The 24,175-nt window shown below is 33.4% G+C and overlaps 2 protein-coding genes across 4 annotated transcripts in view; both read right to left on the bottom strand.

The window, feature by feature from the left end:
- Positions 1–24,175, bottom strand: part of ida (anaphase promoting complex subunit 5 ida) — an 85,594-nt gene that overhangs the window by 60,885 nt on the left and 534 nt on the right. For 2 of the 3 annotated variants that reach the window (XM_085955372.1, XM_085955378.1), the window contains exon 2: positions 21,088–21,198. In XM_085955372.1, coding sequence (XP_085811498.1) covers positions 21,088–21,100 — 13 coding nt within the window. In that variant the 5' untranslated portion in view covers positions 21,101–21,198. The remainder of the gene's footprint in view (positions 1–21,087; positions 21,199–24,175) is intronic. The other variant, XM_085955373.1, reaches the window with a different exon arrangement.
- LOC147065977 (gamma-butyrobetaine dioxygenase-like) lies at positions 12,016–14,064 on the bottom strand. The gene has a single exon (XM_085955384.1). It carries the CDS (start codon positions 13,459–13,461, stop codon positions 12,148–12,150), a length of 1,314 nt encoding a protein of 437 aa, XP_085811510.1. The 5' UTR covers positions 13,462–14,064; the 3' UTR covers positions 12,016–12,147.

Consider the following 24,175-nt stretch of genomic DNA (forward strand, 5'->3'; position numbering starts at 1 on the left):
GTAAATCACTTGACTCAACCAGTTGTTCAGTGAGGCAGATATTCTTAAATGGCTTAGGATTCCTTGCTTTCCCTATGACCAAAAGCTTCAGTTTGTGTCCCGGTTGCATTGGAGCACGGCATAATTGAGCGTAGTTATGCACAAAGCAGCCAAGCCACAATTTTGAAAAAAATGAGTTATTGTGATTTCCATAATCTCACACGTTTATTTTACGTTCTGCACAAATCAGCCAAGCTGCTGTCATACAAACATCTCATATAAATGCGTTTTAAAGATTTTGCAAATCGCAGAATATGACATTTTCGATTTGCATAAAGCAACCAAGCTGCTGTCATACAAAAATGTCATATAAATGCGTTCTAAAAATATGCAATATTCGTTCTGCAAAAAGCAGCCAAAAGATAATAATTTGTACTTACGTACATTTTTAAAATCGTGACTGTAAGGTATGTTTTTCTACATTCAATTAATAAACATTATTTTCTCAATTACATTATATGTTTTTCATTTTATTTTATATAATATAATATACAGATTTTTCATATAAAAAATAGTGCCAGGCAGCTAAATATTGATGTATAATTTACAAGTTTTTCGAATTATTTTCAGAATTTTGAAATTCCCATAATAATTAAGTAACTTAGAAGGCTATTTTTAAAGAAAATAATCAAAAATAAAGACTTTTCTTACAAAAATAACAGATGGCTGCATTCTGCAGAATGCACATTCTAAAAAAAACCATTTTACTCAAAACACCTGGACTGCTAAAACACCAAAATTTCATAGATTATATGCTTTTATCTCTTCAAAAGTTATACAAAATCATATATATATATAATATCTATCATTCAAAAAGTATACACAGTATACAGAGGCTTTGCTGATTTAAAGAAACACAATTTACATAAAAGTGCTTCTATCTCTGTTTGAGGTTTGTGTGGCTCGGCTGCTTTGTGCATAACTACGCTCAATTCTGATGCGGTCCTTGGGCACTTTCCTCCCTGGTACATTATTTTCTTCGTGGTGGACGTGCGTTTTACGAAGGAGAAGTTTCTAAAATAAACCTGGCGTACTACTGAATTTGACATTCAAATACCGGCGAATTGTGAAGCTTAATTTCGTGCTTTCGAGTAGTAAAAATAATGGCGGATTATAGTAGTTGGATAATCGAGCGGTGGAAGACTGAGAGTCTACTGTATACTGAATTTTTGTTTTTTTTTAAATCCAAGAAATCTACCGGTCCGCGAAATATATCATTTGCCCGACCTATTGGGTCTATGTACTGATTGACTTGTTTCTCTGGATTTAACACACATTGGAAAAATAACATGAATTTTGCGAGATCCAGGAGTTAAAACAGAGTTCACAGGTGGATTCTGCCAGGTGGGATATCTCAAATATAAATATTACTGTGGGTTTGTGAATTTGTAACTACGAGGGTGGGTCAATAATTCCTTAGAAAAAAGCATTGAAACACTTTTTATTTTTGTATTTTTTTTTTATTTCTCAACATAATCTCCTTGGTGCTCAATACATTTGGTTAGACGTTTCTCAATTTTTTTTAAACCGTCAGAAAAATAAGTTTTCGGAAGGTCCTCAAAATAAGCATTTGTCCGATCGATGACTTCTTCATTTGAAAAAAAACGTTGTCCACTTAGCCATTTTTTTAAGTTTGGGAAAAGGAAAAAGTCACTGGGGGCTAAATCTGGCGAATACGGTGGGTGGTCGACCAATTCGAACTTCAATTCTTCAATTTTAGCCATTGATCGTAAACATGTGTGAACACGGGCATTGTCCTGATGAAAGAGGATTTTTTTCCTGTTTAAATGAGGCCGTTTTTCTTCAATTTTGTTTTTTAGCTGGTCCAATAAAGATGCATAATAATCCCCTGTTATTGTTTTTCCTTTTTCCAAATAGTCAACGAAAATAATTTCACGTGCATCCCAAAATACAGTAGCCATAACTTTACCAGCTGATTTTACGGTTTTCGCCTTCTTTGGACATGGTTTGCCTTCGCAATCAACTGCTTTGACTGTTCTTTCGTCTCGGGAGTATAGTGGTGTATCCATGTTTCATCTACAGTCACAAAGCGACGAAAAAATTCATCCGGATTGCGTTGCATGAGCGACAACAGGGCTTTAGAGGCCACCACCCTATTGCGTTTATTGTCGACTGTGAGCAAACGCGGCACCCATCTTGCAGAAATATTTTTCATGCCCAATTTGTCATGTAAAATAGAAATGACGCTACCTTTTGAGATCCCTGTAACCTCAATTATCTCACTCAACTTTAATCTTCGGTCACTTAACACCATATCGTGGATTTTATTGATCATTTCTGGTGTAGTCACCTCTACAGGACGTCCTGAGCGTGGTTCATCCTTTGTTGATGTACGACCTACATTATCATTAGGTATATATAGAAATAGCTACCTAAATTTATTTATAACGGAAATATCTTTCCTTAAAAAAAATCAGCTCACTGTTTGGAAACAAAGTGTATTGTCGGGTTCACAATGTCTAGTTTACTTCCGCAGATTTTCGAATTACATTTGAATTATAGGTAGGTACCTACATAGTTACATACCCTAATTTTAAAAATTTCCGAATATTTTTGCCAGTCACTCCCGTGCGTTGGAAGTTGTTTCGTGTATTTTAAAATGTATCTGAAACTGTGAACTCACAATATTTTTTGTCTATTGAAGTAGAGATGGTTTTTAAATTAAGGTCTTGTTAGTAATGTGAATACGTGTATTAATTAAGGCGCTAAGTACCAAAAAGTAGTTTTGCTTGTGGCTACAAAATACTGATTTGTCAAATAAAATTGTATGAAGCAGACATTTTGAAAAATGTAGTTACACAGTATGAAGCAATCTCGGCAGCTTCTATAATTTTAAAACTTAAATTTATTTTGAATTTCCACAGTACATAGCTTTGAAATTGACATTTCCGGTCAGGGTGTAAGTACCACGCAGAGAATCTTATTTTAAGGTCTAAGTACTAGCTCAGGGACGCTGGTGGGATCTAAGTACACACTGATGATATTTTCAATAGAGATGGGTAAAATATTATAAATTAAAAAAAGAAGGTTTTTCGATACTTTTGTTTTAATAATTCAATTATTTATTTACCTACTCCTAATACAATCATTCTGCGTTTTATTTCGGCGATGTGCATATGACCCTAGAGACTATAGAGCAGTGGTTTCCAAACTTTATGTTACTACGCCTCCCTTTTAAAAATAAACTAATCTTGGCGCCTCCCCCCCCTTTATTTCATTAAATAATACAGACACCTTTTTAAATAGTCAACAATGTACTAACACAAAATGAAAAAAAATAAACAAGGTTTTACTAAGTACTTATATATTCATTTTAAAATTAATTTGTTTTTCATGCGATGAATGTGCTTGTTTATAATGCACATACAATTTCAATATAAGTCAATCCAAATTTATCATGTTCATTGACAAATGGATTCTATCATGGGCCCCTTATCCTGAAGCGGGCTCCAAGATCAGGATCTTTCAACTACATATTTAAAACCCCCGAAAGTAAACAGCGCCGCAGGCGACTTTTTTACAACTAATAAAATAATGTTAAAAGTGCATTATCAACTATTCTAGAACTCTGCAGTAAATAGGCCGGCCATAATAAAATACTTGTTATGTTATGTCGTTATGTGTGCAGTGATTCCCATTATCCTTTACCTGTAAACAATACCCAGCCTGTGTCCATATTAAAACAGATACTGGTGATAAAACTGATAAATTATCAATAATTATTTTGAATTTTGTTTTGTATTAAGTAGGTACATTTATGTGAGTCAGTCAATATCACACTTTGAAATATTTTAATTTAAATAGTAGTACAAATTTTTTTTTATTTGATTCCGTACAACTTAGCAATCATGAAATAATTAATATAAAATATATTCTTAATTAATTAAAGGATGTATATTTCCCATTTAATTCAATAAGGCATAATTAATTAATATTATTATATTCTGTAAATTATTGAATAAGTAGGTACAATGTGTTATATATATATATAACTAGCTGAAGTACCCGGCTTCGCACAGGGTCGCTTCGTGGTTATATTTATCTTAGATATTTAAAAAATATTAAGAGGTAATTATTTTTTTTAATATTAAAATATCTGTCTAATACAATATGGCAATATAAAAATAATTCTAATAGGAGTAAAGGTCAAACAAAAGAACACTAAATTAAAATCAAATCCAAAATATGAAAACGTTAATAATGTTATTAATATGTAGTAAAAAAATCAAAATTGGATGGAACAAACAAACAACAAACTTTGTATTTTATATAATACTAATTAATAAACCTTCGCAGGTGTGCGCACAACAACATAGTGACAAAAGTTTCATTGCAATCAAATGAATGGTATAGGAACGCATACGAATTGAAGAAGAAGATGATTTTCTAATTCAGAAACCTTTGCGGGCGTGAGAACAACAGTTGATCAAAATTTCATTGCAATCGGATGAATGGTATAGGAACGCGTACGAATAGAAGAATAAGAAGATAGTTGTACTAATTCAGAAACCTTCGCGGGCGTGCGCACAACAACTGGTCAAAATTTCATCGCAATCGGACGAATGGTATAAGAACGCATACGAATAGAAAAAGATGGTTGTACTAATTTAGAAACCTTCGTGGGCGTGCGCTAACCAACTGAAAAAAAGCACTTTGTGCTAATTAATATACAAGCACATCCATCACATGAAAAATGAATAATATAAGTAGTAAAACCTTGTTTATTTTTATAATTAGGTATTAAGTTTTTTCCATTTTTGTACTAAGTCATTTTTGGCTATTTAATAAAGAGGGGGGAGGCGCCAAGATTAGATTTTTTTTAAAGGGAAGCGTAGTAACATAAAGTTTGGAAACCACTGCTCTAAACTTCTAAAATTGTTATTTTAGATTCTTGTAACTCAACAAGGGAAATGTTTATTTAAAACCTAATGTTAATATTTTATAATTTATTGTGTATTGTACATTAATCTTGCTTATGATGATGTTAAAATTTATAGGGATAGTTTTAAAAAAATATGAAAACAAGGGTAACTTATGTAGTTAGCGTTAAACTTTACTGACGATTTAATAAGAAATTAGAAAAGATTGACATAACGTTGTTTGACTATCATGTAGCCATAAATATAGTGCTTAAAGTCAGACAAGGTTATCTCAAAAAAAAAATAAAAAAAACTTTTTGTAGATAACCTTGTCTGACTTTAAGCACTCGTATTAATATGATATGTGTAACGTATTATCTATGACCCATATAAAGATGTTTTTTTATAAGCCATATATAATTTGAAATTTTTTAATAAATCATTTCTTTTATTCGACGAATAAGTCACAAGATTTTTAAGAATGTAACATTCCGTTTATTGACAATTATTCAGTGACTCAATGCTTAAAGGTCCAATGTCATGATTATCAATAGTTGGCAAAATGCAGTTGAAAGTTTCTCTGATTTTGAATATTTTTTTATTATTTAAAATAAACAAAAAACTTTATACGTATCATTGTTAAGTGTTCCATTTCATTCTTATGATCAGTTTAGAGTAATTTTTACAACATTTTTCTTAGCTCGTATTCTTATTTGTCCGGTACAAATCTTGCAATCTATTTTTAACTAACTTCCCGACTAGCTAGACATTTGAAACTTTTAGAATATATCAGAACACGATGCCAATGCATTTTTTTAATACTTTTAGCCATCTTTAAGTAGAATTGAATTCATTTTCAGTTAATTCTGTTTTGTATGAAAAGTTATTTCGACACTATTATTGGTTGCTAGGGGTCTGGGGTCCTAGCAGCCAAAATATTAATATTACGTGCGTTACTATGGAAATCAATATGACATGTCAAGTACAAATTTTTTTGATTGTTTAAGCTAGTCAAGTCAAGTGTATATGGTTCAACAGAATTTAAAAATGTTGTAAATAAAAAGTTCTTTTTATCTTGTAATTATTATTAATTCATATATTTTAAATATAGGTACCTATTTAAAAACATATAATTGACATTGGACGTTTTTGTATACAGCTAGTTTTTGAATGGACAGTGGATATAAATAAAACTAAAAGGTCAAATATCAATTAAACTTTTATTTGTAAAGGAAAATTAAACATAGAAGCTTCAATATTGGGACAATACCTAATTAAGATTTCATATAAATAAAAAGAATTTCAAGTTATACACATTTATATTTTTATAAAAATCGATGTTTTTTAAAATTAATGTAAAAAATATTATAACTATGAATTAGTCAAAAACCTCTTAGGGTCAGCATAGAACACTTAATAAACTAAATTTTAATATTAAAAATGACCAAAAATATATGTAATATATATATGGGGTCCTGTGACAAATTCACATTTTTTTTACAATTGTAAGTTTATCTTTTACTTAAAATATTTTTTTTTTCTTTTTAATGTTTTCAGATACATATTTATTAATTCCTCTAATTGCCTCTGGTAGGTAAAGACATCGCCTTAAAGTGATATAAATAAATGTTGGTATGTCCAATTATATTTTTCATATATTTTTTGCAAAAAATATATCCGATGAAAAATGAAAACCAGTTAGGTACGTTTGATGCACAAAAACATCATTAATTCACCACTAATATAGAACTGTTGACTTATCAGTTTTTGTAATAATTAGACACTTCATATTGTCTCGGTTTCGGCATAGCTCGAGATTTATGTTAAATCTGTATTATTTTTTATTCTTCATATCGAATATTAAAAATTACATTTGAAATTAAATAGGTATCCTCTGGTAAGAATGAATGGTCAGACACTTTGATATTTGTGTATGAGTAAAAGAGTAGGAGAATTTCTATGTCAAAAGCACAATGATCTCTTTGAGTTACGCAATATTAATTGGTTATGTAATTCTCAATGGGTCGAATATAAAATTCCATGGAAATAATGTGTTTATTTCCGATCTCTTGAATTATTATGTGAAGGCTTCAGATCGAAAGATTCGACTTATTCAACAACAATTCGATGTTGGAAAATTTTGTCATTTGAAAGCATGCCAGAATTTTTTTTAATGAATCTACCGAGGCTTCCAGTATTATGCGATCAAAAAAAATCTCCAGGATCATTCAATCTGTGTTAGATGAATTTTCTGAGCGCTTCTTGGATTTTAAGAAACATCAAATGAATTTTAATATTTTTCTAGATACCTTTTCGTGTAACGCGGACGCTGTTCCCATAAATATGCAGTTTGAATTAATAGATTCGCAAGAGAACGTGGAAGCAAAAGCATCTTATCGTGATAAGAATTTAATTGAATTCTACAAAGGACTTTTCACTTGTGGTATATCAAAATATAGTTAAACATGCTCATCAATTGGTTTCTTTATTTGGAAGTACCTATATTTGTGAAAAAACGTTATTTACAATGAGCATTAAGGCGTATGGGTTGATTTGCAAGAATCAAATTTGACGTAAGAGACAAGCCTTGGAACAAAATAAACATGTTATTGTATAGGTATATAGAAGCATTATGTTATAACATTATATGATGTTGTCTGTTGTTTGCCGAAGCAGCGAATTTGAGCAAAATCAGGGGTTTTGAAAGTATGTATTATTTAATAAATAATATTTTTTTCCTAACAAATTTTTGTAGGTAGTAGGTAGAATAAATTATAAGAATAAAAATAGTACACCTAATAAAAATATCATATTATTGATACGCTGAATTTGTGAAGTGATAAATTTTCTTGAACCTATCATATTGTAGGATCAAATTTAAATATAAATAAATTTGCCATAGTCATGAAAAAAAATTTGAATGACTTGATATTACAATAAGGCGATTAAAAAATTTCCCAATAGACGCACATTTTGAAAATAAATGAAAGTATAAAATTAATAACACAATATATATAACACTAGCTGAAGTACCCGGCTTCGCACAGGGTCGCTTCGTGGATACATTTATCTAAAATATCTGTGCAATACAATATGGCAATATGAAAATAATTCTAATAGGAGTAAAGGTCAAACAAAAAACACTAGATTAAAATCGAATCCACAATATGCAAACGTTATAAATAGTATTAATATGTATGTAACGAAGAAGAAGAAGCGGGTTAAATCTGAAATTCGAGACCTCCACCACGCACACCGGCTCGTCAGCCTCCGTCTACCCTCCAAATGTTGTCGAAATCCGACTGCGCCTGTGGATTTTTATTAACAAAAACCGACACAACGGTACAAACATCCAAATATATTTTCGAAATTATATTATAGATAATAAATAAAAACCGGAAGTGAAATGTGTGTTATTTATATCATTGAAACAATTAATACACGTATTAAAAATTGAATCAATCCAAAAATTGTTTATATCCAAATTAAGAAACTATTTAATGTAATTATTGATAACACCTGGCCGGCCTATAATAATGAAATAGGGCCGATAATATCGATAATGTTATATGCAATACAATATGTCTTGGCAATATCGCTGTTCGCTACATTGCGAGTAGAGGTCATATTTCCATGAGTTTCAAATGTATTCATATAATTTTGTCAGGAGCTATCCAATTAATTATGTCAACATTGGTCGAGGGTTGTCCACTGAATTTTTTTGAAATGTTTGATTTCTTACATTTAAATAATATAAAATAATAATGCGTTTGCGGCTAGATAACTAACTCATTGGCACCGGGGAAGTGGAATGCGCATTATGCGCAATTAATTTTTAAATGGCAAACATCACGTTAATTATTACATTATTTAAAATGCCCCGGTGGCAACAAACTATGTTACATAAAATACCATTATCTCCTCAGCGGAGCATATGGAGGCTTATACTATCAGACTTTTTATGAGGAATGGTAGTTAATCTGAATTAAGAGGACGCTCTACAGAATCGGCCTTGAGAATTGAAAATATGATTTTTTTACATGTGGTCCATAATAACTGGTCTACTAGTTAATATAAAAAGGTTGCCGCCAATGTTTGTCTCAATAAACTCCCTACAAGTGAAGCTTGTGAAGTGAAGCTATGGGGTGACCAAAAAATAGTACTTTCTAATAAAATTTATTTTCTAATAAATTTACTAATAACATTTAATGTTACTAAATTCAATATGTTTAACAGTTCTTTGGTGGGAAGTATTGCAACTGATATGATGGATATGATCACTTTTTTGATTATGTGTTGGCCACGATATAAACTTAATAATATATTAATAACTTTTTAACCTGAAATTGTCCGAGAACTAAACATACGAAGGATGTTGACATACGTATCTACCTACATTTTTATTTCATGTGCTATCCAAAAAACATTACTAATGAATAGTGCTTATTTGTAATGTTTAGGACCTACATATTAAAAATAATAGGTATTGTTTAATTCTAATGCATATTTTTTAAAACGTAGAATTTACTGTCTGCCTATTATAAAAAGAAAGTGACTTTTTATTGCCTGCGCAACTTCACTTTTATACTAGTGAAACAAGTGGTAGGTAATTGTATGTAAAGCCAATGGGCGAAATAATTTATATCATGAGTGCCTAAAAATAATTATTAACATACAGTCACTAGACACATTATTTTTTTATTAATCCATCGGACTGGCGGCATATAAAAAATGACTGTCACTATAAAAAGTGTCTGACAGGGCTGCCGACGCAATTCATTATATTGTACTTTTTAAATTTAATTTATAATATATTTTATTTAAGTTTTGTGCATCTAATGCCGGGTCCACACTGGCGCAAAACAATGTCGCGCGACAACCTCGATAAATTTTACGATAATTATAATAATGGCTTAAAAAATTTTACGATAATTATCATACTTATCGTAAAATTTAACGAGGTTGCCGGCAACATGTTGCCAATTTGGACCCGGCATAATATCCACTGTGGTTCACGTAGTGGCATGTACCTGTTTTTCTGGGGTCAACTAATTCAAAAAGTAAACACCCATAATAGAATTTTTCCAGTTTTGGTTGCATTATATTCCAACTCATTTCCGATATTATTAATGGAAATTTCTCGGTGTACATAGTAAACAAACCTACGAATAAAAAAAGACAGTAAGGAACACAGTGATTCATCGCAGTAAAAACTGGCAACCAAAATGGATTATATAATATATTCCATCGTATTATTTTCTCGAAATCATAAAGATACTATAATAGTATTTGAGTATCAACCTATGTTCAATTTGAATTGGGTTATAATAATAATATACCCGTAGATATATCAATAGTATGTTTGCCACGATATCCACCCAAGTTATCAGTATGTACTTGCACAGGTTTGATTAAAAACTATGATGAAATTAACATTTTACAAATATTATATTATTTTGACAGCCCTGTTTTCTGATCAGCGGACACGTGCAGAAATAAAATCTCTGATGATTAGTGATTTTTGCCAAAAGATCGATTTAAATTAACGTGCGTACGACGCCGAGGTCCATTTCATACTAAAATATATTTGAATACCGAGCTCTTCAGCCGCCCCTTAAACACACATTGCAAAAACATGTAATTTTGCTAGAGGTGGGATTCGAACCCACACCCACTGCGCTATGCCAACTACTCCACTGTAGGATAGTAAAAAATAATATTCTTTTCGACCGTATCCGATCCTAATAGGATCATATGGGTCTCCACAGAGTGGAAGTTTGTATTGAAAGATTGTTGTTTTAGAAATGTATGTCAGCCACTTGCTCAACCTATTAGAATTGATTGAAAAACAATATGTGTGCTTGTTAGACCCAGGATTCGAACCTGGGACCCACGACGCAATAAGCCAACGCTTACGCCGCTCGGCCATCGTGGGTGTGTTATAAAAATAATTATAAAAATAATTCATAATAAATAATAATTATCATAAAATAAATTGCTAACGGAAAGGAAAGAAATTATCTTTTGAATTAACGTGCACAAAAATATAATAAAAATATTTTTGATTTCAAGAAATTCACGCAAGCTACCTTATAAAATATGTGGCAACCCTGTGACTGGCTTACGTTTTGTTTAACACAGTTGTTATGTAAATATTCCGCAATGAACTAAATTTTGAAAGAAAAAAAAGACGTCGTTACTGGGTCCCAGTTGGTCGCCGACTAACTATATTAATATCGAAAGAATGAAAAAACTGTATGGATTAATCAATCAAATTGCCTTTTTTTAATAATTTTGCAAAATAATTATATTTCTAAAACGTCTGAAAACAGGATAAATACATGAAAATGTACGAATACAGCGTCACTAATTATACCAAATGTATGGGGTTTTATTTATTTATTTTTTCATTGTTAATTATTATTTATAGTATTACGTGAATGTTATATTATAATAAAAAAAATATTTTTATTGTGGAGTACATATTATTTTGTGAGAAAAAATCATTCAAAATTGGCTGATGTATACTCAAACTAAAATGGCTTTAAAATCTTTATTTTTCTGAAATCAAAAAAAGTACGTCGGTTAATCAATGAAATGTATTGTTTTACCCATTTCTCTCATACAATATATACCTGCAAAACTATTATTAAGTTCAACATTCATTGTGGCGTGACAGTCGTTTTGGCCAATTTCGAAAACAGGACTGACTATTTGTCATTTATTTTAAAAAGTAAAGCGATTCGAAAAATTTTAATGACGCAGAACGTTTTAGTTGAACACTATTTATTAGATTTTAAATAAATAAAGAGTTTATTGTGTATCAAACATGCTTATCATTTCTGCGATTCCGAGAAGACAGGAAAAAACTGGTCCAATGGCCTTAATAAATCACACTTAAGATAAAAATTAACAGACAACCATATCGCATCTATTTTGCATATTCATACCACAAAATTTGAGCCTAGATTGCAGGATTTAGTTACAAACAAACAATTGCATAAATCACAAGGTGAAAAAATTTAAATAATATTTTTAGTAGGTATATTAATAAGAGTAATAATAATGTATGTTAAAAATATAAGTTTAAACAATGAAATATTTTTATTTTTTTGCCTTATGTTTTTTAAAAACAGAAAATGCCAAATATTTTTGATTTCAAAATTATCCCTTTGACGAATAAGTTTGTGAACCCCCGCTCTAGTGTTTTGCTATGAGTACATAATCACTAGTCTTTAATTTGCAACTTTTTGTTTTCAGATATAATCCGATATCTAGAATACATATAATCCCAATCTAAATATGAACCTATCAGGTATCGAGGGTTGTCAGCCACATCGGTGTAACTGCAACGCCCGTGTGTTAATCTAGTATTATCGAGACATAGAATTTCGCCGGGTGCCATCTTATACATAGCGGAAAACTTATAAGTCAGGTCGTAAAAATGTTTCAGAGTCGTATACCACAGCTTGACTTTTTCTAAAGGCATATTCAAATGACTTCCTCGTTGGCCGATTGAGAAGTTTATCCGTGTTACATCTCCTTCTGCATTCTTACATATAACTGGAGATCTGAATAGAGTGTGGAATTGTTTGCCATCCTCCTCTCCAAAGTTTTCCCAATTGACGAGAGTTTCCGATAGTATTTTATAATGTTCCTCGTTATTCTCTTTCAAATAGTTAGCAATGTACAATCCGTCAGCTAGGAAGTTTTCTCCTCCGTTTTGCAACGCTTGTGTCACGCAATGTAACAATATTACGCCAGCGCTCTGTTCATAGTACGGTAAATCTGTATGGGGTTCTAAATTGCCCGATAAGTATGCATTGTTAGTAGCAGCGTTCAACTTTTCAGTCACAAAGAACTCTTCACCGTAATGCGTTCTTTTTATGAACTCTATTCTGTTTGCTAATTTTCTGGATGACCCGTGATCCGATGGTACTCCTGTTATTAATGCTACACCGTAAATAGCCAATGTTCGTATCCATTTCTGCAAGCATTCATCTTGATCCATAACATCCTTGAAATCGAATTTCTTAAACATCGATTCAAAAGTGTCGCCATTCCAAGTTTTTTTTCTGGGCATATATTCACTGTTTAAATATTGTTCTTTGTTTTCAGTACTAAAACTTCTTTCTTGTAACCAAGTCGACTCAAAGCTCGATGAATGTCCATCATTCCATAAGATGTTTATCATTTTGTTTTCATCACTGATAATTACACTTTTAGGTTTTATATTCACATCAAAATTTTTATATGATATTATGCGAGTCTTCGATAAAGAATGAAAGCATTTTTCACACTGACAATTATCCCGCAGCCAAACATATGGAAAGTCTTCAGACTTTGATTCAAACTGAATCCGAAGCACATCATTGGATATTTGTGTTGAAAATTTATTACCGATTTCATTCATTTTTGAAGACAACTGTCTAGCACAGAGATGTGGTTTGCTAGAATATATTATTTTTCTTGGATATAAAATATATTTCTTAATACGTCCTCCAAATTGTATGGATCTTAGGAGTCCAGCGATAGTCTTCATAGATGTAAATTTCTAGCGAATGTTGTATTAGGTACTGAACTGAATTAAACAACTGACTGAATTATAATTTTACTATCCTCCTTATTTTATAAAATAATGTTTCTTATCAATGTTTATGTTTAGTGTAATCAGCACTTTTACAATACAAGTAAGACGATTTATCAAAGCGTCATTAGCAGACAATGACATTATTAATGGGCGACGCACTCAATACAGTAGCTAGCAAGTAAATTCGCATGTATAGGTAGACGTCACGCAATTTCCATTATGCGATATCACACATCGGGAATTTATAGCAATATGACCTTTATTGTAATGGGGTTAGAGCAGTGTTTCTAATGCCAATGTTCATTTGAGCGAACCCGTTCGAACCGAACCATTCGGCAGACCCAACAAAAAGCATCAGGAATTTATAGCAATATCACCTTTATTGTAATGGCGCTCGTGGATAAAGTATCTGGGGGTGCTGCGGTTGATTAAAAAAAAAAAATGTTTATTTGGATTATATTTTACTATTAATCGTCATCATACAAGAGAAAGTGACCAAGTGCAAAATAGTAAATTGTTCAGGAGAGCCATTTTAACATTTGTAATCAATCTAAAAAAATCCTTATATTGCATTCACATTTCTGATTATTTTTGTGGGTGTAGATATAATATTTACTTTTAAAATGAAATTATAATATTTTAAAAAATCACTTTTGTTCTAGCTTTTAAAAATACAAAATGAAGTTGGTCAGTTTTACCACCCATGAGTTAATGGAAAAATTGCAGATGGTCACTTTTCATTCTTGGAATAAAGGTGAAACAAAAATGAAGTATAGGTACTTTTCTTTCAAATTGACTTTATTTTGAGTGCATTCTGAATAAAATGGCGAAAATAGAACACATTTTTTTAAATTACTATGGAAAATATACCCATTTGCTTGCTTTACATGAAAAAGAACAACAGCTACAAAAATATACATTAAAATAATATAATGTAAAAAATTACTCTGCTTGAGATTCAGAATCCAAGTTTGATTCTGGTGCCCTGTCTGGCATGTTATTTCCAGCAAGTGATCTGTACATTCCATGATAATCACGAGGAATTGCTCCAGTATCACACAGCTTTACTAAATCCCTCTTTTTTAACCTGCTTATAGTGAGTTCTTCTTTGAATAAGTATTTTAATGAGGGAAAACGTGGTGGCTGACCTCGCCCAAACACTGACAGGGTTTGAAAGTTGTCGTTATAAGAATACTTATAGAGAATGTGTCCTGGTCTGTCATGATTATACCGATTTTTCATTATTTTGGCAGCAAGTAATTTAAGATCTTCTTCGGCCATATCAGCCCTTTAATTGGAGCATATGGACACCAGGCGCCTCCAAGAATCTCTGTCGCTCGTCAGTCTTCTTGCATTGTTCCAGGTCAAACCAGCATCCTGTATCTCTGCCGTATACACGTTATAGATAGTATTTAGCGGCCTTCCAGGACGCCGGAATCCGGTTGGCTTGAAGAACAGGCAAGCCAGGTTGAAATTCTGGTCCAACGTCGCCTCTTCACTCTCAGCGTGATGAGAGGCTGCTTGGTGCGATCTTTAATCTCCTCCTTGCTCATAAAGTCATACCCACCGCCAGTGGCGGCCGATGGTCTTCAGAATAGCATTTTCTGGTAGTGCACAATGGTTTACCTTCTATAAAGAGAAGATCTTCTTCTTTCACCCTGTCACGACCCAGCATTGGAGCATAGCACAAGTTCGCACCACTTCCCTCGGTCCATTGCCAACTCTTGCGCCTCCCGCCATGTCAGACCTGCATCACGTAGGTCGATTTTGTGGCACCGCTGCAGGGTGAGTGAGGGCCGGCCATGGCAACGGAACCCTTGAGGCTGTGCCATAAGGGTACGACGCGTCACAGTTTTTGGCGGCATCCGGAGCGCGTTTCCTAGCCACGTAAGGTCGTAAAGCGTCTTTTCATGATTACGTCAATCACCGAAGGCTACCATGTTCTCTTACCGACTTCTCAGAAGGTAAATTAAATATGTCTTTGTTTATTTATACTATTTCTCGAAAAAGATTTGAACAGCAAGAATGATTTAATATCAATAAAGAAATATAAATGTCACAGTTTATGGCTTACGCTCTGAGCGAACAATGCTTTGGCGCGTTAGCCAAATAAATAACCGCTGATGTGTCTTTTTAATAATTTGAATGAATTTGAGTGGTTCAGAAATAAACGTGGCAGGTTTGTACCTTCGTAAAATGTTGGCGATTCGTTAAATATGTTAACTGTAAAAATATTAAAAATTAACTCCCCAACATTGTTATAAAACAGAAACTGGCGTTTTTGTTTCTAGAGTCCTTCATTTCGTGCGCCGATCCAAAAGTGTGTAAAAAATTCTACACAAAACGCCATTACAGGAACATTCGGCCACCGTTTAAGCAGTATATCATGACCTCATTGTAATCCTGTGCAAACTGAAAATCTATTTGGACGCAATCGCTTTGCGCTCATGAACGGAGAAATGTTAATAATACTGCTACATGTTCTACTTCGCGAAGTGAGTGATATGAGCGAATGAATAACAATGAAAAGTTGGGCGATGTCTTCAAAAATGCAGGCAGTGCGTTGCACTTGCATGGTATCAGAGGAGCCGCCGCTGCCCACCGCACACCCAGTATCCGTCGCAATGTTGTGTTTTTTCGAAGTTCAGTATATGGTTGCTCTGAGCCTTCGTAAGGTGTCATGATTCGCTACCGTAAAGCAGCACCATCAACATGCAAGCGTTGGATAGGCGGCATTTGGTTCTTAACTCATTCACTGCATATGGCTCACTATTTTATTTTTATTTCGTTGGCATTGAACTGCTCTGAAGATGTTTATGTTTTTACAATGGATTAACAAATAGATTCCAACTCACCTCTGTCTTGGTTTTGTCACATTTCCACCATTAATTTACTTCTACAGCTCATTTTATGAACGAATTTTATCACTTTTACAATGAGAAAAAATTGAAAATTCAAACGTTTCGTAAGAAATATATGACTAACTTCACGGCGTTGAGAATAACTACTACAAGGAAAACTGCCCAACTGTCACTTGGTCATTTTTTATTGTAAGAGAAATGACCATGTGTCCAATAGTCAATTTTGCTTGGCAACAAAATGTGCCTTAATGCAGATAGTCATTTTGATAAATTCGAGATAGTATGTTTCCAGGGTGAAATTCAGTTGGTCATTTTTTCCAGGCAACCATTTATTTATTTATTTATTTATTTATTTATTTATTTATTTATAAAAAAGAGTATTACGGCATTACAGCTTTTGGCCAATGCGCCATAATACATAATACATACAAATATATAAAAATATCTTAATTACAAATAACAACTAATATGACAAGAAAGTGGAAAAGACAGCATGTGTAAATATTAAAGAAATATGATAATATATACAATTATAAATTTATCCTATTTAAAACGTCTACAAACATTATATAATTAATAAAAAACAAATCAACCTTTATGGTGCCATCAAATAAGCTAATTGCACGATACACAGCATCATGAAACATAACATCTGTCCTGCGACGAGGTATCTTGAAGACCGTGGAGCTGCGAGTGATATTGGTGGGAACATGAAAATTAATATTTGCCAGTATATGCGGATTGTAAATGAACCCACGAAGAAGTAAAAAGAAATGCTTTAAAAGAACAATCACTCTTCGGGTAGACAGGGATTGCATTGATAGCATACCCAGAAGAAAACGAGTCGGGAAATTCATTTTCCTTTCAATTCATTCACCATTATGTTAGTAAGATGTCAAATAGTCAATAAAACCAATTTCGTAAAAAATGCACTTGGTCACTTTCTATTGTATGACAACGTAATATCAAAATTAAATATAAATTATTAATTATATTAATAAGTAATTAAAATAAAGAACTTGGCATAAATTGCTTGCAGAAATAAATTTTAACAATGTTAATAAATCATTAAAGCTATATTTCTTTCCTCCGCTGTCGCGTGCGTGCTCACGTACAAACACAGAAACTGCGATACACTGTCGGGCCTGCGGTACCGATCAAGCTCCCAGCTGCGTGCCTCACTCCCCGCACCCCTCCAGCGCCCATTCGAGCACATTCATTTGAAAACGGTACTGCAGTACCGCGGTGTATGATAATTACTGGATATATCGGTTCGCGGGCGAGCTTAATTCACGCTTGAATAAGATTGATATTTTCATGTAATATACATAAATTTATGTATGTTATAATATTCCATTTTTCTCAATTTGCTTGGGGGTGCTGCAGTTCCGCAGTGCATATGGACGAGCCGCCACTGCATATAATCTCAAATAAAGGAGTCTCAAAAATTTCTTTTGAATTTGCTCTGCCATAAGGTCGTATTTCAACTGATGCGCGGTCCAAACAATCGACTCGCTGTCAAGCCCGCTTCTAATTAATATGTCCGGTGCTCAAAACACTCCTGGCGTGTGGCCATGAGATGCATATACATTGACTGCTGACCAGTTAATTACCATGCTAATTGCTACACGTCAGGCGTGTCTCGAGCACTGACCGAGTTGTGGTAATGAACTGGTCAGCAGTGAATGGGGGAATTATAAAGGATTTTTTAAGGCAGCTTATGATAGCATTAATCGATACCGATTATACGAAGCATTTTTAATACAGTAACATCCGAAAAGACCCGGGAACCATGAAAGACGAGACTCAACATTTGTAGCGCCTTCCATTGATTGTAGTATGTTTATGGTATTAGGAAGTAAATATAAGTACGTACCACTTTTACATACATAATTTTGAAAACACTTCTGAGAAAATGTAATATATCCATTGTTGAAAAAAGTAAGACACCCCCCTGCAGGAATTAAACTTGCATCTGTTGGGTTTCGCGCCCGTGCACATTGACCACAATGCTAAAAGCGCCTTACTTAATTGCGATAAATTTTAACTAATGGCTCTTATAATACTCTCTGAAGCGATTTAATTAACTGTTTTTTTTATCAAGGAATAATTCACAAGATTTAAGAATGTAATATTCTAAGTATTGAACATACATAATTTTGATAACACATCTGAGAAAATGTAATATATACCAAGAGGAAAAATCTTTTTAAAAAAAGTGGACACTTTATGTTTGGATGGGACTTTCCTAATTGTGGAGGGTGGCCTGGCCTAAATTCATATCATCATAAGTGCAAATATAAAAATTACATAATAGATAGGTACCCACTGTGAGTAAAATGATGCATGTTAAGGAAGGTACAAGCACGAACATTGTATGATGATGCCCCCTTCGCCTCACACGTAAGGCGGGTCATATCTTAAGGATGGAAGACACCAATGACCAAAGAGACTCTTCAAAGGTGAAGGAGGGTCAGAAGACCTAGATTGTGTAGAAAAATACACAAAATCCCTGAGGTTAAGACGGTAGAGGGAGCTTAGTAAACAAAAAGAAGTGCAGACATTTCCCGGAGGCAGCCATGAGCCACATTAGGTTGTAGTGCTTACAGTCGCGAACGGTGGAGTAGGCTGTTGATCCGACAGAAATAGTGCACACTTTTTCAGTCATACCCAGCGCTCGAAATAGAATATTTTACAAACCGGAGCGCTCGATAATTTTACGAAAACATTAACATAGTTGTCTAATCGTATTGTGTATTTTATAAAAATAAGTGTGTTAGATTTTTAACTATATGGCATATTCAGTTACGATGGTCAAATTATTATTTTCACGAGACGGTGCGATTTTATGAACCGGAACGGCGCTCTGGTGCATTCCGGTCCATTTCGAGCCCTGGTCATACCTATTTGTTTTCGTTGAATTATGAACAAATTTTACAGATGGTGTTGGTTAGTTTTTTAAAATTCATTAAGCCCTTATAATATACCGACCCATAGATAAATAATATTCTTCTATCTATAAACTATCCAAAATGATGTACGAGGGTGGGTCAATAAGTCCTTAGAAAAGCCGACAGGTGGCGCGACTAGTACTGTAAGCGGTTTGTTTTCATGCAGCGGCACTACCGATTCAGTATGCTGCGAAGTTTCAATCAGATTGGTCGGGTTGTTGTGTGTTTCTCGTACATTTAAAAAAAAAATTTGCTTGTTTACAAAAATGGAGAAAATTGAGTTTAGAGCTGTTATTAAACATTTTAATATAAAAGGGTTAACAGCAAAGGAAATAAAAAAATGAGTTGGATTTAGTTCACGGCACATCTGCTCCTTCACTTGCAACTATGTATAACTGGTTAAATGAATTTAAACGTGGTCGTACATCAACAAAGGATGAACCACGCTCAGGACGTCCTGTAGAGGTGACTACACCAGAAATGATCAATAAAATCCACGATATGGTGTTAAGTGACCGAAGATTAAAGTTGAGTGAGATAATTGAGGTTACAGGGATCTCAAAAGGTAGCGTCATTTCTATTTTACATGACAAATTGGGCATGAAAAAAATTTCTGCAAGATGGGTGCCGCGTTTGCTCACAGTCGACAATAAACGCAATAGGGTGGTGGCCTCTAAAGCCCTGTTGTCGCTCATGCAACGCAATCCGGATGAATTTTTTCCTCGCTTTGTGACTGTAGATGAAACATGGATACACCACTATACTCCCGAGACGAAAGAACAGTCAAAGCAGTGGATTGCGAAGGCAAACCATGTCCAAAGAAGGCGAAAACCGTAAAATCAGCTGGTAAGGTTATGGCTACTGTATTTTGGGATGCACGTGGAATTATTTTCGTTGACTATTTGGAAAAAGGAAAAACAATAACAGGGGATTATTATGCATCTTTATTGGACCAGCTAAAAAACAAAATTGAAGAAAAACGGCCTCATTTAAACAGGAAAAAAATCCTCTTTCATCAGGACAATGCCCGTGTTCACACATGTTAACGATCAATGGCTAAAATTGAAGAATTGAAGTTCGAATTGGTCGACCACCCACCGTATTCGCCAGATTTAGCCCCCAGTGACTTTTTCCTTTTCCCAAACTTAAAAAAATGGCTAAGTGGACAACGTTTTTTTTTCAAATGAAGAAGTCATCGATCGGACAAATGCTTATTTTGAGGACCTTCCGAAAACTTATTTTTCTGACGGTTTAAAAAAAATTGAGAAACGTCTAACCAAGTGTATTGAGCTCCAAGGAGATTATGTTGAGAAAAAAAAAAAAAAAAAAAAACTGTTTTAATGCTTTTTTCTAAGGAATTATTGACCCACCCTCGTATGATTTAATGGCATAATTTTAGATATAATATAGATAGATGAATAATTAATTTCTTTTATTGTGGTAACTGTCAATACATTGATTAATTTAATAAAACGCAAAAAAAAATTTGTACTTTCCACTTTTTTATTTAATAAATTTGGACCGGTTTCGTCCGCCGTTTTTGACTATTATTTATTATGGCTTGGTTTACGCAGGGTTTAATTGAATTTTAAAAACTAACCTACACATTGTAGTTTTAGTTCAATGAAAACAAATACGTGCGACTGAGAAAGTTTAGTGTGCACTATTTATGTTGAATCTTAACAGCCTACCTCTACCCTTCGATGATGGTGGGGTTGAATTGGTATGTTGCTGTTATGGTATGAAATTTGTATAAGTAGACTCACATAATGTCTGCATGCAGGGTTGACGCGATTTAATGCGTCAGATGCTGTGTCCATTAGTAAGTCAATGCCATCAAGTCAGTCACGCCCACATTACGTTCTTGAGTCTGGATACTTCCAGGAACAAACAAAAGCATATGTAAATTATTGAGATGAGTGGAATATTATTTACCGTAATAAAAAGAAATTTTGATTTTAATATTGCCATGTGAATAGTCTAAAAGACGGGATATCGCAATGCGAATGACACTAACGGACACTGATGCTTCTAATAAACTATTTTAAGCAACAGAGATTCAGGCTACTGTACTGATTATTGAAAACAATTGTACTTACATAATAATTATATGTCATATTTTCTTTTGATTATCAATAAAAATAAAGAGATGTATCGCGAGCCTAATACTACAAGGTTCTAAGTGTTCGTCCTTGAGAAAACAAACCCAACAATGAAGTACTATTCTTAGCTGCCTCATTGTTACTTTTATTTTGCCAAGGACAAACACTTAGAACCTTGTAGTTCTCCACTTGCGGTATGTTAACAAATCGCAAGCCTAATACTACAAGGTTCCAAGTGTTCGTCCTTGAAAAAACAAATCCAACAATGAAGTAGTATTCTAAGCTGCCTCATTGTTACTTTTGTTTCTCCAAGGACAAACACTTAGAACCATGTAGTTCTCCACTCGCGAAATGTGAAACACGATTTTTTATGAATATAAATAATAGCTTCTATGTTTATTTGAACATTTATTGCTGAACATTATTTACTCCCCAGCCATTTGATTAGGATTGTTAAACCACACTCATCCAATAGCGGAAAGAGGGTGAGACAGATCTCAGTTATTCGTAGAAGAGTTACCGGGATGGTTATAGCTACCATCCCGGTGTTAATATCAAAATGTAGGGTGTCTGAGCATGGAGAATATAGCCAGGAATATGCGTTGAAAAAGATAAGGATAATAAGTCAATGTCCCCGTTTAGCTGTGGACTTTCTGAGCTCCGTAGCGGATCACATCCGACTGGCACGTTTGGAGTACTTGGCCATTTGTTATTATATTATGGATATTTTTTCAATATGGACATCCATGTTATAATATTTTCATGTGCACGTCAATAGACAATATTCATTTTAGTTACTTAAACTGAAATCATTTTGGCTCACCGTTATTAACCGATTCACTGCGGAGCATTTAATTACTTTTTAATCACCACATTTAAATAACATGCTAATTATATCTAGTATCCCTAATCCCCTAATCAGGACAAAACAGCTGTGGCGTTCGCGCTGTTAGGATTAAGCTCAACTGACTTAGAAAATACACCTCCATTGGACGCATACAATGTGAACGATACAGTAAATGGCTGTCTTCACAAACAATAATGTATTATTGCATGTATTCTTGTTGTTTATACATCTTGAGACTAATTCGGCAAAGGTCACTTAACAATGTCTACTGTTACGAAATCGACCACATTATTTCATAAAATATTTTTGGAGTCGCGATTCATTATTGAGACGTTGCAACCATAGTTTCATTCGAATTACACCTGTAGTGCATCTTTATATTTTTTAGAAGGTACCTACATAATTTAATATTTTCAAAATAGAAGCATATTGTGTACCTATAAGTTCTAATGGTTCTAACATTATTTTGAGCTCACGTGGCATGATAATAATATGTTTCTCGCGTTAGTTCCATGCCCTGGGTCTAAACACACATTGAAAAAACTACATTCTTCATTGAACAAACTAATTTCTGGATCCAGGATTCAAGACTTTAGGGCGACATAATATGACTCGGTCAATGTAGTTTAAAATTAAGTATTTAAGTAAATAGATACCAACTTATGTACCTGTGTTATAATAAATTTATTTTGCATAATAATATTTACAAAATACGTGGATAATATAAGTATAAATTGTTAGGAAAGAACCTAATCCTATTGTCATTCTCAATATACAATGCATTATCTACGGCCTACGCATTCATATATCGTCGTCATACAAGAGAAAGTGACCAAGTGCAAAATAGTAAATTGTTCAGGAGAGCCATTTTAACATTTGTAATCACTCTAAAAAATCCTTATATTGCATTCACATTTCTGATTATTTTTGTGGGTGTAGATATGATATTTACTGTTAAAATGAAATTATAATATTTAAAAAAATCACTTTTGTTCTAGCTTTTAAAAATACAAAATGAAGTTGGTCAGTTTTACCACCCATGAATTAATGGAAAAATTGCAGATAGTCACTTTTCATTCTTGGAATATAGGTAATACAAAAATGAAGTATAGGTATTTTTCTTTTAAATTGACTTTATTTTGAGTGCATTCTGAATAAAATGGCGAAAATAGAATACAGTTTTTTAATTTTCTATGGAAAATATACCCAGATGCTTTATATAAAAAAGTACAAAAGTCACAAAAATATAAGTATATTAAAATAAATTGATGTAAAAAAATACTCTGCTTCAGATTGAGAATACATGTTTGGTTCTGGTGCCCTGTCTGGCATGTTATTTTCAGCAAGTAATCTGTACCATCCATGATAATCACGAGGAATTGCTCCAGTATCACACAGCTTTACAAAATCTTTCTTTTTTAGCTTGGTTATATTGAGTTATTATTTGAATAAGTATTTTAATGGGGGAACAAGTGGTGGCCGACCTCGCCCAAACACTTACAGGGTTTGAACGTCGTCGTTATAAGAATATTTTATAGAGAATGTGTTCTTGTCTGACATGCTCATACCGATTTTTCATTATTTTGGCGGCAAGTAATTTAAGATCTTCTTCGACCATATCAGCCCTTTAGTTAGAGCATAATATGGACACCAGGCGTCTCCAAGAATCCCTGTCGCTCGCCAGTCTTCTTGCTTTGTTCCAGGTCAAACCAGCATCCGCTCTCTCGTATACACTTGATAGATAGTATTTAGAGGCCTTCAATGACGCCGGAATCCGGTTGGCTTAAAGAACGGGCAAGCCAGGTTGAAATTCTGGTCCAACGTTGCCTCTTCACTCTCAGCGTGATGAGAGGCTACTTAGTGTGATCTTTTATCTACTTGTTGCTCATAAAGTTATACCACTGC

The sequence above is a fragment of the Rhyacophila brunnea genome, unplaced genomic scaffold (assembly GCF_057557595.1).
Source record: "Rhyacophila brunnea isolate RB1 unplaced genomic scaffold, BYU_Rbru_1.0 scaffold_5, whole genome shotgun sequence".
Lineage (NCBI taxonomy): Eukaryota > Metazoa > Arthropoda > Insecta > Trichoptera > Rhyacophilidae > Rhyacophila > Rhyacophila brunnea.